At 34.1% G+C, this 15054-nt stretch overlaps 1 protein-coding gene across 1 annotated transcript; it reads right to left on the bottom strand.

Moving 5' to 3' along the window:
• Positions 1-4004: 4004 nt before the first annotated feature.
• On the bottom strand, positions 4005-5362 carry LOC115622352. The gene is made up of 4 exons (XM_030516266.1): positions 5219-5362; positions 4828-5152; positions 4650-4661; positions 4005-4569 (listed from the first exon to the last, which is right to left on the bottom strand). Exons 1-4 carry the CDS (start codon positions 5360-5362, stop codon positions 4496-4498), a joined length of 555 nt encoding a protein of 184 aa, XP_030372126.1. The 3' UTR covers positions 4005-4495.
• Between the last annotated feature and the right edge of the window lie 9692 nt (positions 5363-15054).

Raw genomic sequence — 15054 nt, 5'->3', positions numbered from 1 at the left:
AACAGCATTTATTTATTAATTTCATATGATTTGCTAACGCTAATGTTTCCACTGTGAAGCTTTGGTTTTGGTGTTAACAGCTCGAAAAGGCATTTTGAAAGTTCACTCAGCAAGTGGCTGTTTAATTAACTTAATTAAATTGTTAAATGCTCAACTCAATACATACTCGTACATGCATGCATATGTGAGTAAGTATTTGGTTTACTTTTACTTTCGACAGCTTGTTATTTGCTTACTGTTTTCGCCAGTTGGCGGGCAATTACTGTGCTGCCCTGACCTTGACTTTAACCGTTTGCTAACGTTATCGTTTTTATTATTAATGTTTGTGTTGTTGTTCTTAATGATACTGAACGTTATTGAACACGTTTGGCTTTGCTTTGTACTCTGCTTGCAAGATAATTTTTGAGTTTGAAAACTTGAGCACTTTATGCTTAATTAACTTCATTTTGAATGCTTCGGATAACAGGCAGAGTGTGATGCGGATTATGGCTGACTTAAGTGAGGAATTCGTTATAGGTATTGAAGTATTCATATTTGATGTAAAATGTTTTATAATTGCAGCTTTTAGTAAGCAAGCATATGCGTTTTTTAATGCGGTTGAGGTCAATAAAAGTTTCTTCTCTAGCCACTAAGTATGACATGATAACAACTCATATCAGGTTTCCATTCAGGTAGTATTGTTCAAAATTGACATTTTTGTATTATTTCTATTCTATTTTTATTTCTACTGTGTAATGCGGATTAAGGTTGGCTTAACTAAGGAATTCGTTATAGGTATTATAGTATGCATATTTGGTGTAAAATTTTGTTTCATAATTGCAGCTCTTAAAAGGCAAACATATGCGTTTTTTAATGCGCTTGAGCCCAACACAAGAGTTTCTTCTCCACTACATCTTCTCCACTCTTCAGCCACTAACTTAATAAGACATGATCATAATGCATATCAGGCTTTATTTGATGTAGTATTGTCGAAAATTGACAATTTTGTATTATTTCTATTTCTATGCATATTTGGTGTAAAATTTTGTTTCATAATTGCAGCTTTTTATGGGCAGGCATATGCGTTTTTTAATGCGGTTGAGGTCAACACAAGAGTTTCTTCTTCAGCCACTAACTTAGTAAGACATGATAAAAATGCATATCAGGCTTGAGGTAGTATTGTGATGAATGGAAAATTGTTTATATTTCCATTATAATTTTATTTATATTCTGTGTATTATTTTCTTTAACACCTCAAAAATGAGATGAATAATGTATAGTTATTATTTTATTTATAGGCTTTTAATATGTATTTTCCAATAATTAAAACAAGAAATATTGTTGGCATCCCTTTTTAGAATATGCTAAAAAATTGCTGAAGATTGCTTTAAACTTGATAACCAGATGTTTGATATCTTTGGTAATTTTCTTAATTAATACAAAAACTAATGGTAGGTTCAAAACTGCATGTACGGTACAGCTCCTTACCTATCTTAACCAGCCCATGTACGAGTATTTCTGACGAAGATAAGACCTGCAGTTTTCATAGGTTTTAGCAGTTTTAAAAGCATTTTAATATTCATATATGGGAAACGTTAACATCGTTCAGGGTTTTTATATGCTTGTCCATAAATTTAGAAAATAACAAGATGAATAGAAAATATGCGAACACGATTTACTGAATTTCACCCTCCACAATTTACTTTATGTAGCTTATTTAGTTTTTATATATCACATTATATCTTCGGCATCTGTAAAGCCGTGTAAGTGTTCTGCTGCTTAGATCCGTGGGAAAATCCAAGTCAATCAACTACCTGCGCTTTACATATTGACATGTTATAGTCATAATTCTCCGAAGCTATAGCAGCAACGATCAAATCCGACTCAAACAGCAATTTGTCGCTGCTTGTCGATCTAACGAGCCATATAAAAAGCGAACAGATCATGTTTAATTACAACAGAATTTGCATTCTAATAAACTAACTTCACACACACACACACACAACTATAGCAACAACAACTAAAAGTGGTGCAGAATGCTTGACGGCATGAATCATTTGAAGTTCGTTCCACCAACACCAAAAACAACAACAACAACAACAAAATATACAACAATGGGGCACGTAAAATTTTCAGACTTTAAACCATTTGACGACTTGACTAAAACGAAGCAAATCGAAATAAATCGAAATGTGCTCTTTAACACAATCTGAAGCACAGCCGAAGGTCAGGCGCGGTCAACTACGTCAGCAACTGACAGTTGCCTAAAGGGGGGGGCGCGGCTTGGCGGGGGCGACTGGCCAACTGCTCGGACTGCAGCTGTTGCGCCTGCGCAGTGTTAATATTTTTCCCACAACCGTCGCACATTCGGCGTTGGGGCGTTGATGTTGTTAACTTTGTGCTTGACATTCTGAGTGCGCTGAGAACTGAGAGCCAAGAGGTGTCCCCGCTACCAGCGCCCCTTTTTGCATTCGCGTTTCTCGTTCAGTTTTTTTTTATGACTAACTGTGCAACGTGACACTATGGCATTACGTTGAGATCGAGGCGATTGCCGTGATCGATTTCAATTTTTCATTTTTATATCCTGTAGCCATTTTGTCGGTTCCGCAAACAGTGGCCATAAACATGCACGCCCACCCAGAAACTGGCTCAGGGCTTTGAGCAAATTACAGTTGCAGTTGGCATATTGCAGAAATGTGAGCATATTAGAGCATGTGATCAGGTCTACATGTGTGTTATTACACATATAAACTAACTCCGTGTTAGAACAACTTCATTAAGTTGTTGTACAATTAAGATGTCCAACGAGCGGGCGACAAAATGTTGTAATGTGTCATTAAGCCAATTTTGAATGGACTAATGAAAGCTTTTGATTGACATTAATTGCTCTGGGTGGAGCTCTGATCTAAGTGCAATCAACAAATTATTTATGACTTATCTTGGCTGCTTTTACAGGGCTAATGGAAGAGATCTTGTAGGTTAAGGTTGCGAATTAATAGAAAGCCATCCAATCTGAATCTGAATGTGAGAAAAGAATGTTTAAAATATTTTACTGTACTATTTGTGAATACTTTGTTTCAGTAGTATCAACTAATTTAGTCAGACCTTACTTAGTTAATAATACTTCTGTTCTCTAGCCACGGCTGGGTCTCATTATTTCTGAATTTTATTGCATCAGGCTTGCATTTTGTTTTATCAATTCATAACTCGTAGGCACAAAATTTTTGATAACTAAACTTTATTTATTACTCAGTATTAAAATGAAAAGCGTGAACATTTAAATCGAAGCCGAACTGGCAACTAAATGTGTTAAATAATTCATATATGCTAATTTAATATTTGAAAATATCCTGCTTACAAATTATAAGCAGCTTGCAACCGATTGTGTACTTTACGGTTCGCCGGAGCTTTAATCAAAACTTTAAGCAGCTTCCGTTTAAAGATAAAAGACGGGTTAACTTGGTCGGCTTTTGACCATCACAATAAGTGCGAAAACCAAAAAAAGATAGACGGCTAGAGAATTAGAGGTAAATCCAACTTTTAATAGACTAAGAGCTAAAGTTTAAACCAAAACATTTAAACAATATTTGATAAAATATCTGATTTTGTATTATTCCATTCGTTTCTCAAGATTATTTTATTTCTTTACTTTAATGCATGTAGCTAAATATTATATGTATTTACAAATAAGCCCAAAAGCCGACTTTGTTTTTGAGTTCAATATCTTTGAGTTGTAAACAAGTCTACTTTTAGGACTAAAAATAAAATGCACTTTTTTCTTGTAAGTGATAAGCAAATAAACGAGCATGTTATATCAAAATATTTTTAAAATCAAAAAAAAAAAATTAAAAAAAGTGATTACCGAAATTTTAACTTAAAAAATCCGACTTATTTCCGTTCTTTGCCTCATCCCAGATATAATCAGATAAGTCGCTATATTGTACTAAAAATATGAAAAACAAAATTTGTTTTTGGGGCCGCTTTGGGTCCTTCATCAATACAATAACATTTATTTTGTAACCATATTTTCATAGTTCGTGTTTAATAAATATTAGTAATACGTACACAGCTTAAAGAACTAACAATATTTTCGTGTTTTAAACGCGGTTTCCGTTTTCCAATTAGGCTTCCAACATCGGATGCTCTTTTACATTTTCATTAAATACAACAAGAATAACTCATATAAGTACGTACAGCTAGATTTAACATGTAACATTATTTAGTAATGAAATACTATTAGTATTTGTATGCGTGTGTGTGTGTAAGTAATTCTCTACGTATTTGTATGTCAGACGATTAGAGAGACGCGTTGGATTAGGTCGCTAAGCATATTATAAATTACATATGTATTTATATGTATAGATTAAAGATAGTTTTAAAAATAAACAATACTTTCTTGCACATTTTCAACAATTGTTTGCTATATATTCTCCGTATAATTGTGAATATGTTTAAATATATACTTTGGCGTTTTTTGGGGGTTCGCTGTTTGTGTCTATTTTGGGGGTCTATACCTTTAGTATGGCACAAAGGAGCCGGCATTACGCTTGCGACCCATGTTGCAGATTTTAAAATGGCACGGCGACATATCTATTGATAACAAAAAAAGAGGTTAGCTATATTTTAACTTGTCAATACGCGAAATTGGGACAAATTCATGCAACACTTACACTGTTTACGAACTATTTATCGAAATTGAAATAATGAAATCAAATGTCGTCGTAAAGTGTCAAAAATTAAACATGAAACAAGGCAATAGACAATAAAATGCGAGACATATTAGTCGATCGATCATGCAACATGTAGAGAAAATATAGTGATATTTTATTTAGAAACTTATCAACTTACATTGCACATTCTTTTTGGTGTTATGCTCCTTCATCGGTGAGGACGCTATCTTGGTGCTAGCTAGTTTCTTGGCCGGCATAGCCGTTAGACCATCGCTTCTATCCTCATCCACCATCTCATTGGGAGTGACGGCAGTGTCGCTCAGCTTGCGTAGACGTGACAACAGGCGTGAGTTTAACTGTTCATTGCTCTCCAACGCATTTGCGCTCTCATCATAGTCCACGGTGAGCAAAAGATCTCTCAGGCTGGGCCAATTGTTGGCAAAATAGTTGGGCGGCAGGGCTGCACGTTGTTGTTGCTGCTGCTGTCTCTGTTGTTGGTATTTCTGTGGGTAGTGCAGGATAACACATTAGGATGACGTCATGCTTCTCTGTTTCTTTCTATCACTTACCAATTGCTGGCCATAGTAGGTGTTGTCCTCATTACCAGCGGCGAGCAGCTCATTCAACAACAACAACTGTGCTGTTGAGGCACCTGCAGCTGCTGCCTCGGGGCGTGGCAGGACGTAAGCAGTTGCCTGTCCAGGCGCCCACATCGCAACTGACAGCAACACAATGACAATGCATAGCTGATGATGGCTGATAGAGGCGAGTGTTGACGCCGACGTCGACGACGGCGACAGTGAAGTCGGCGCAAGTGACGACAAAGCTTTGGGTGCCATCAGGTTTGCTATGAAAAAGGAAAACGACGGAATTAAAAATTATGGTCAACTGTTGCGATAACACACATTTTGTATCTCACATTCCTGCCTCTCTCCTATTCCCGCACAGTGGACGAAATTTAAATAAACTAGATTGTTGGAAATCCTAATTAATCTACTTTATTAAATTGGGCACAGAAAAACAAAACAATGTCTATGTATGTGTTTACTTTGAGCTAAAAAATTATATACAATGATATTAAACTTTTTCGAATTTGAATATAAAACGTTTTTAGTCATATCTATATACTATTTTATTTTAAATCTAATTCTTCGCTGTTCGGGTTTTCCACTGCTCTATAATTCTGAACACCGAAAGAAATGTGAAAGCCCAGCAACAGCAACGTGCCGCTTTGTTTGAAGTACACATTGAACCCCAGCCCCTCGCCCGCAATGCCAAACATACATCAATTGCTAAAAATGAAAACAATTAGCAACCGTCGTTGGCACGAGTGGACGTCCAACCCCAACCCCAACAACAGCAACCCCTCGATGCTAAACTGCTTACGCAAATGGTTTCCAGTTACACTTTCAAGCGACACAACAACAAACAATTTGAAAACTTTGGTGAAACAACGTAAAAATAAAACATTTCTAAGAGTAACAAACGCAAAATGTGAGAATGTAAGTTGCTTCGTCGCTTTGTGGGTTTCATCTTCAACTTGAGGTGTCGCAGGACAAACAGTCACGTTGCACTTCAAGATGTTTACACAAAAATAGGGCGCCTCTCATTTAAACTCTGCCGCTTGAATGGCTTAAAATACTCGTACACCGCTATTGCCTTTTGAAGTCACATTGCGAACTTGATATGCCCGGCACGGTTCTAAGTGCGAATGCGTGGGGCAAGATTCGCTCTTAATTACCATTTATGAAATATTAATGCCTAATTATGCTAACCGCAATGCGAAGTACGTCTAAGTTGTGGAAAGGGAATGAGTGGCGGATCAAATATATTGCAGCATTTGTCAAAGTTAAAGAAAGTGATTGCAATTAGTAAACTGACTCCTTTAAGATTTAAGATTTAAGATTTATTGGAGAAAAATCAATTGATATGCATTGCATGGCAAAAGAATTTAGCTATATATAGAATCAACTGATTATATTGCTATGCGTATATTATCCAAAGGCATTTTTTCCTTACTGAAATATGCAAAATATATACAGCCAGAGGATATTTATTTCCACCCCCCTGTTGCAAATGGGAGCACGCATTTTTCGGCTTTCATTTTGGTGAATATTGCATCAATTACTGCCCACATTAGCGTATATGCTTGCAGCGTTCAACTGAATATATTTCCATTACAGCTAAATAGCCTTTTTCTAAGTACGTAAAATATTTACGCCTCAAAATAACTTTTCCCAACCGATTATTTTTCCATTTTTATTGTTTAAGGTGCATAAATTATTGCTCGCATTAAAATGTACTTCTATATATATAACAGACAAAAGGTCTTAAAAAGACATTTGCTCATTCAATGAACATTATTAAATCTGAATTGAACTGCTATAACATTTATTGGCAATGAGATAAAAGATTACCACTTTTTTTATTTCTTTTATAGGCCATAGCTATTGAAAAGTGTGGATTCTGATAAAAAAAAGGTACTGTATAGTTATATAGTTCTACGAAATGGAGAGATCAATATTGGAGGCTAAATTAAAGCAATAAGCTAATAAAGTGGCGGAACACGACTTATGCTTATCATTGACACAATAGAAAGAGAGCACAACAAGATTACAGAAGAGGGTTATCAGATTTTTTAGTAGGCGATGGGTTTAATCGTATTGCATCGTTTATAACTTTTTTTAAAGCATTCTTCTTAGAATCCTCAAATACAAATACATCTTGTACAATCTGTTCAGTTTTTGTTGCTGCCCCGCATGCATTTTTTTTCTTTTTCAGCACTAAAAGCGATAATGTTTTGACAAGTCATTGCATTTTTCATTTCGATTTCGTTTGTCAGCCCCGTCGATCTGAAATTCTGTGTGACTTACATGCTGTGCGTTAGCTCGCCTTGATTTATGGCCTGTTCGTCCGAGACGGAACATTTCGAATTATCGCACAAACGCATATTTTTAATAGGTCTATAAACTGATAACTAGCCTCTGCGGCGACTAATTTTACTTTATGTACTCTATACGTATACAAGTATGTGCATAGATTTATATTTAAGATTCATTTTCAGTACTACACTTTTTTTTAGAATCGAAGTCAAGGTCTAGTGTGCACAAGTTTCATTGAACTCTTTGAGAATTGCAGGCAGGCCTCAGCCTATAATTAACAGGCAAATGAACAAATCACCAACCTAATTCGGGGGTGTTGTCAATATAATATTGCACTTCACTGCCAGCCTGTCCAATTTATTTGACAGCTGTCTAATGGGCTTGTTTGCCGGTTATTAAAAAGTAACCAGGTGTTGCAGCACAATGCGATAAAAGGGGCTATAAATGTATGGAGTATACTCGTATTATCAGCATACCCACCTGTGGTGTACCATTCAAATGATTACGAATATGTATATTAAACAAAGAAATCAAATGGGCTCATCAAGAAATACAAAAATCAAAAATAGTATAGAAAAAATCGCATAGAAAAAGAAAACAGAAACAAATGAAATGTGACCACTAAAAATACAAAAATAAAAAACAACAAATAACATTTCACTTTTTGATGACCCCCGCTCACTAGGGGGTCCATAATGGCCTCAAAAAATCAACAGCATACAATTAAAAAAAAATAACAATAAAAGAATTATCACACAATCAGAGTACAAGGCAAAATTAAACCTAGCGCATACGTACGAGCGTTTTTGATTTTCTGGGCATTTATAATTATTATACGAGTACTATCAATAAAGCGCGTCATCAGCGCGTCATAAAATATCGCACGACTAAAAAAAGTGAGCATTATCAACAACAATAAGTTCACATCAGTGACACGCCCTCTTTTTTAAATCATTTTTTTAAGATTTTGCAATCTTCCTATGTTTTTCTTTGAAACTCATGCCCAGTGTGTTATTTACGAGCAATGGTTCCTAATGGAAAAAAACACTTTGACATTTCCTGCCTTGTCTTAAATCCTTCTATTGCGCATCACTTTTTTAAATTTCTAGACTAACAATTATTCAAATACATTTAACATAAATGCATGATATTAAATTTATACATAATTTGACAGTAGCCTCAATTCATGCGCAGATAAGATGACTACATTTATTTTGAAAAGAGACTCGTTTGCTTCGCATTAAATACAATGGCATTTTTTCCTTACTGAAATATGCAAAATATATACAGCCAGAGGATATTTATTTCCACCCCCCTGTTGCAAATGGGAGCACGCATTTTTCGGCTTTCATTTTGGTGAATATTGCATCAATTACTGCCCACATTAGCGTATATGCTTGCAGCGTTCAACTGAATATATTTCCATTACAGCTAAATAGCCTTTTTCTAAGTACGTAAAATATTTACGCCTCAAAATAACTTTTCCCAACCGATTATTTTTCCATTTTTATTGTTTAAGGTGCATAAATTATTGCTCGCATTAAAATGTACTTCTATATATATAACAGACAAAAGGTCTTAAAAAGACATTTGCTCATTCAATGAACATTATTAAATCTGAATTGAACTGCTATAACATTTATTGGCAATGAGATAAAAGATTACCACTTTTTTTATTTCTTTTATAGGCCATAGCTATTGAAAAGTGTGGATTCTGATAAAAAAAGGTACTGTATAGTTATATAGTTCTACGAAATGGAGAGATCAATATTGGAGGCTAAATTAAAGCAATAAGCTAATAAAGTGGCGGAACACGACTTATGCTTATCATTGACACAATAGAAAGAGAGCACAACAAGATTACAGAAGAGGGTTATCAGATTTTTTAGTAGGCGATGGGTTTAATCGTATTGCATCGTTTATAACTTTTTTTAAAGCATTCTTCTTAGAATCCTCAAATACAAATACATCTTGTACAATCTGTTCAGTTTTTGTTGCTGCCCCGCATGCATTTTTTTTCTTTTTCAGCACTAAAAGCGATAATGTTTTGACAAGTCATTGCATTTTTCATTTCGATTTCGTTTGTCAGCCCCGTCGATCTGAAATTCTGTGTGACTTACATGCTGTGCGTTAGCTCGCCTTGATTTATGGCCTGTTCGTCCGAGACGGAACATTTCGAATTATCGCACAAACGCATATTTTTAATAGGTCTATAAACTGATAACTAGCCTCTGCGGCGACTAATTTTACTTTATGTACTCTATACGTATACAAGTATGTGCATAGATTTATATTTAAGATTCATTTTCAGTACTACACTTTTTTTTAGAATCGAAGTCAAGGTCTAGTGTGCACAAGTTTCATTGAACTCTTTGAGAATTGCAGGCAGGCCTCAGCCTATAATTAACAGGCAAATGAACAAATCACCAACCTAATTCGGGGGTGTTGTCAATATAATATTGCACTTCACTGCCAGCCTGTCCAATTTATTTGACAGCTGTCTAATGGGCTTGTTTGCCGGTTATTAAAAAGTAACCAGGTGTTGCAGCACAATGCGATAAAAGGGGCTATAAATGTATGGAGTATACTCGTATTATCAGCATACCCACCTGTGGTGTACCATTCAAATGATTACGAATATGTATATTAAACAAAGAAATCAAATGGGCTCATCAAGAAATACAAAAATCAAAAATAGTATAGAAAAAATCGCATAGAAAAAGAAAACAGAAACAAATGAAATGTGACCACTAAAAATACAAAAATAAAAAACAACAAATAACATTTCACTTTTTGATGACCCCCGCTCACTAGGGGGTCCATAATGGCCTCAAAAAATCAACAGCATACAATTAAAAAAAAATAACAATAAAAGAATTATCACACAATCAGAGTACAAGGCAAAATTAAACCTAGCGCATACGTACGAGCGTTTTTGATTTTCTGGGCATTTATAATTATTATACGAGTACTATCAATAAAGCGCGTCATCAGCGCGTCATAAAATATCGCACGACTAAAAAAAGTGAGCATTATCAACAACAATAAGTTCACATCAGTGACACGCCCTCTTTTTTAAATCATTTTTTTAAGATTTTGCAATCTTCCTATGTTTTTCTTTGAAACTCATGCCCAGTGTGTTATTTACGAGCAATGGTTCCTAATGGAAAAAACACTTTGACATTTCTGCCTTGTCTTAAATCCTTCTATTGCGCATCACTTTTTTTAAATTTCTAGACTAACAATTATTCAAATACATTTAACATAAATGCATGATATTAAATTTATACATAATTTGACAGTAGCCTCAATTCATGCGCAGATAAGATGACTACATTTATTTTGAAAAGAGACTCGTTTGCTTCGCAATTAAATACATAATTAATAAAATTGAATTAAAAGTCATTCTATGAAAAGACAAGTTACTGATAATATTCGTATTATTCATTGCATGTTAATAAAGTAAAAATAAATTTTAAAATCAGTCAACTTATCAATTAATTCTTTGGCGCCATTCATTTGACCCGCAGGGTCAGTATACTATGGGTGCTGCGACTGCTTCATATCGATCTAATGTAATGCCGGCGGCATTATTAATGCTTCGGAATTTGAGAAGACTTATTATAAATTTAATTTTTTTAGCATTACATTCATCTTATACACTTTCCCTTTGAATTTTCCATCGAACAACATTTTTAAAATTTATCAGGCAAAGAACTTGTTGGCAGTATAATGAAACAAAAAAAATTCTCAATCAAATTAGCAACAAAATGTAATTTTAAACGAACCTACATTTCTTAAAATCGATCAATACATACCTACAAAATTCTGTTTAATTTACTCTCTACTTTCTGTCGTAATCATAATAATTAAAAGCTTACAATTTAATTTTAACAACCAAATAATTAATCGTTACAACTTCTATAATATATTGTTTTGCTATTGTTTCTCCCTTTTAACTAATACGTGTACCTAACAATGCACAGTTTTTAACTGAGCAGTGACAATTTGAATTTTAAAACTCACCTTCAAGAAAGGCACCAAATGACACGTAGCTTATATTTCTTTTCTCTTTCCTTTCGGTTTTTAGCGCTCAGTTTTTTTTTAAAACTGTACTTTGCACTCAATCTTCAGTTCACTAAATATTCACTTATTAGCTTTCACTTGTTTTATGAATTGCGCTCGACAATTCTTAACCATAAGCAGTTACAATGCAGAATAAACGCAAATCCCTTGCGCGCATTTGTTTATATAGGCGATGACAGCATTAAGGCCGACGCAAAAAGGGTAAATCAACAGGTACGATTGAGTTCGCTAGCACACACAAACACTGGCCGACACAAACAGGCAACATATACATGTAAAGCTACCAGTTAACGAGCGACCACGATTGCGGCCACTACTGTGGCAACGACGGCAGCAGCGACGACACTTTTGACTTCGTTATGGTAATTTTCTGCCCACTGTGGGCGTTTCAAATGTCCAGGTGGGTGGTTGAGTACACACACGTGCTTCAAGTGTCTAATTCTCAGCTAATTATACTTTTAAAATTCAATCTTCTGGTCCGTCTCTCATAGAGTAATGATTTTCTTTAATACGATTAATAGGAGTGGAGTATAATTCGGGCGGCTAGACGTTCTAAACGCTTCGTGCGTTTCACGCAAACTAAATTCGGCAGTTCGCGGCACGATCGATGGACGCTGGATTTCTTCTTATTTTTATAATACACTATAATTTTCGACGATGTTCTGTGCCAAATCAGCAATCTTCTCTCAACACGTAGCAATGAAAAAACCGAATATTAGACTAGCTACGATTGTTGTGCCACGCTTTTGACAAATCGCCCGATAATGTAAGATTTATGGCTTTGCGTTGGGTACACGGCGAAAAAAAAACGACAGCTTAAAAATTGTCATAAAAAATAAGAATTAATATTTTAAAAGTGCGAAATAATTTAAATATATATATGTTCTCAGTTAGCAAATTAAAATGTATTACATATGTTAAAAACTTCCGTAAAAAATAAATAAATATTAAAGTAGTATTAGTATATTATTTTATTATTTACATACATTTTAATAATAACTTATTGAAGTATTCGGCAAAAAAAAATTTCCCCCTTCCCTTACAAAAGCTTTCTTTAATTGATTTAAATGGTTAAGTAGGGTTTGTTAGTAAAATTTCTGGATTGTAGCCAACAAAATTAATTAAAACCTATATGTCGATAAACATTTAATTTATTCTTACTAGTAGACGATTAAAAATCAATTGGGTATACAATAGTTTTTGTTTGGAAAAAAAATGAGGGTATATAAAATAATATTCGGCAAAAAAAAATGTCCCCCTTCCCTTACAAAAACTTTCTTTTAATTGATTTAAATGGTTAAGTAGGGTTTGTTAGTACAATTTCTGGATTGTAGCCAACAAAAATAATTAAAATCGATATCTCGATAAACATTTAATTTATTCTTACTAGTAGACGATTAAAAATCAATTTGGTATACAATAGTTTTTGTTTGAAAAAAAAAATGAGGGTATATAAAATAATTACTACAAACAAAAATCAACACTTTCTACAAATCTCGAAAATCCTAAAAAGTGAACAGCCAAAAGGTGAAAAGCATATTTTTAGCGGTGTACTTAGCTCAATGCTACATTTTAAACCATAATGTATTAATCTATGCTAAGAGCTTTTGTCTTTGTTCGTTTCCTTTGCAATTCCTTGTTTTACCAACAACAGTTATTTCCCGACTGTTATAAGTAGCTCGATTTTTTCTATAGCACACTGTCTTTTAAGAATATGCTTTCTCTTTTTTTCTATTTTTTTTTTAATACAAAAAATATTACCCTATTCGAGTTCTTTACATAACGTAACAGGTAGAAGGAGGCGTGGCAGACCCCACAAAGTATATACATATATATGTACATATACACCTGGACCTCAGAGACACCAAATTTTGCACAAAGATGCCTTATGTGTGTACGCTATACGAGTTTGTTTTATTTTTTTGATTTTCCACCCACTTGCCCGATAATGGGATTTTTCCGTAATGCCGTTCGCCTCAGAGAGACTATAAGGCATAGGGACACCACATTTTAGACCCTGATGCACTATATGAATACGCATAAAATGTGTATTTTGGAAATTACCTTTTTTAATTTCTATAATTGTGTATGATTGTACATTTACATATACTTGTATGTACAGAGTATTTTAAAGTCGGACCACCCGACTTTAGATTTTCTACTTGTTTTTTAAATTAATTAGTCAGTGAAATAATCGTGGAAATTAAATAACTATATTTGTGAATAAAATGCCGCCCTCCTCCGCGATTCTCATACCAAGTACCTAAGTGATGGCATTTCTGACTTTTATTATTATTATTTGTTTTTTAATTAATTTGATTCAGTGAAATAATTGTGGAAATTAAATAAATGTATTTGTGAAAAATTACAGCCTTCCTCCGCGATTCTCATACCAAGTACCTAAGTGATGGCATTTCTAATTTTTTCAAATTAAATAAAGCCCTCCAAATTTAGTGAAAAGTTGTGGAAATTAATTAAATATATTTGTGAAAAAATTACCGCCCTCCTCCGCGATTCTCATACCAAGTACCTAAGTGATGACATTTCTAGCTTCAAAATGATTTTTTTTTTAATTGTTTCGAGTCCGTGAAAAAATTGTGGAAATTAAATAAATGTATTTGTGAAAAATTGCAGCGTTCATCCGCGATTCTCATACCAAGTACCTGAGTGATGCCACTTCTAACAATTTTTTTTTTTTTTGATTAGAATATTGTGTTGAAATTTAGCAATACATTCAGTTTTGTTAACCGTTTGCCAAGTTTTATCATTATAGACCGATTTCTACGGAAGTTACAGCCATAAGTCTGATCTCTGCCCGAAGCTGTTGCTGTCGCTGTTGCAGTTTCACAACTCTGTATTACTGACATGGTCACACATAGACACAATTCTTTTTTTTTTAATTTAAAAAATTTGTATAATTATTCTACACATACTTATGTACAGAGTATTTCAAAAACGGGACACTCGCCTTAGAGTTGCAAATTGTGTAATATTAGCATTTTAATATTTATCTCATTTTTACTATTTTATGGAGTATGATCAATTTCTGAACTAAAATCTATAGATATATATCGCTAGAAATATATACTCTTACATTTGTATGTATGTATTTACATATATTTCAATATGTACATATGTATGTAAAATCCATGTCCACAAGTTATACACCCACTTCTTATCCACATGACGTAGGTGTTTTGCGGAATGGATTATGCTGGCTTGATTTTGTGGCGTATGCAATACACCTCTTACAAAAGCAAGCTAATGATCATTGAACTATTATGATTAGCGCCTCTATACCCTTATCTACTCTCTTATGAGAAGTGTTCAAGGTATTATAGAAGAGAGATGGCAGTAAAAAGATTTCAAATAGTCAATGACCCGCATTTTTGCAAAGATTTTTATGATTTTCGTTTCCATGTCCATTTTTTATGAAA

This window comes from Scaptodrosophila lebanonensis, unplaced genomic scaffold (genome assembly GCF_003285725.1).
Source record: "Scaptodrosophila lebanonensis strain 11010-0011.00,11010-0021.00 unplaced genomic scaffold, SlebRS2 tig00000043-arrow-pilon, whole genome shotgun sequence".
Classification (NCBI taxonomy): Eukaryota; Metazoa; Arthropoda; class Insecta; order Diptera; family Drosophilidae; genus Scaptodrosophila; species Scaptodrosophila lebanonensis.
This window is presented reverse-complemented; position numbering and strand designations above follow the sequence as displayed.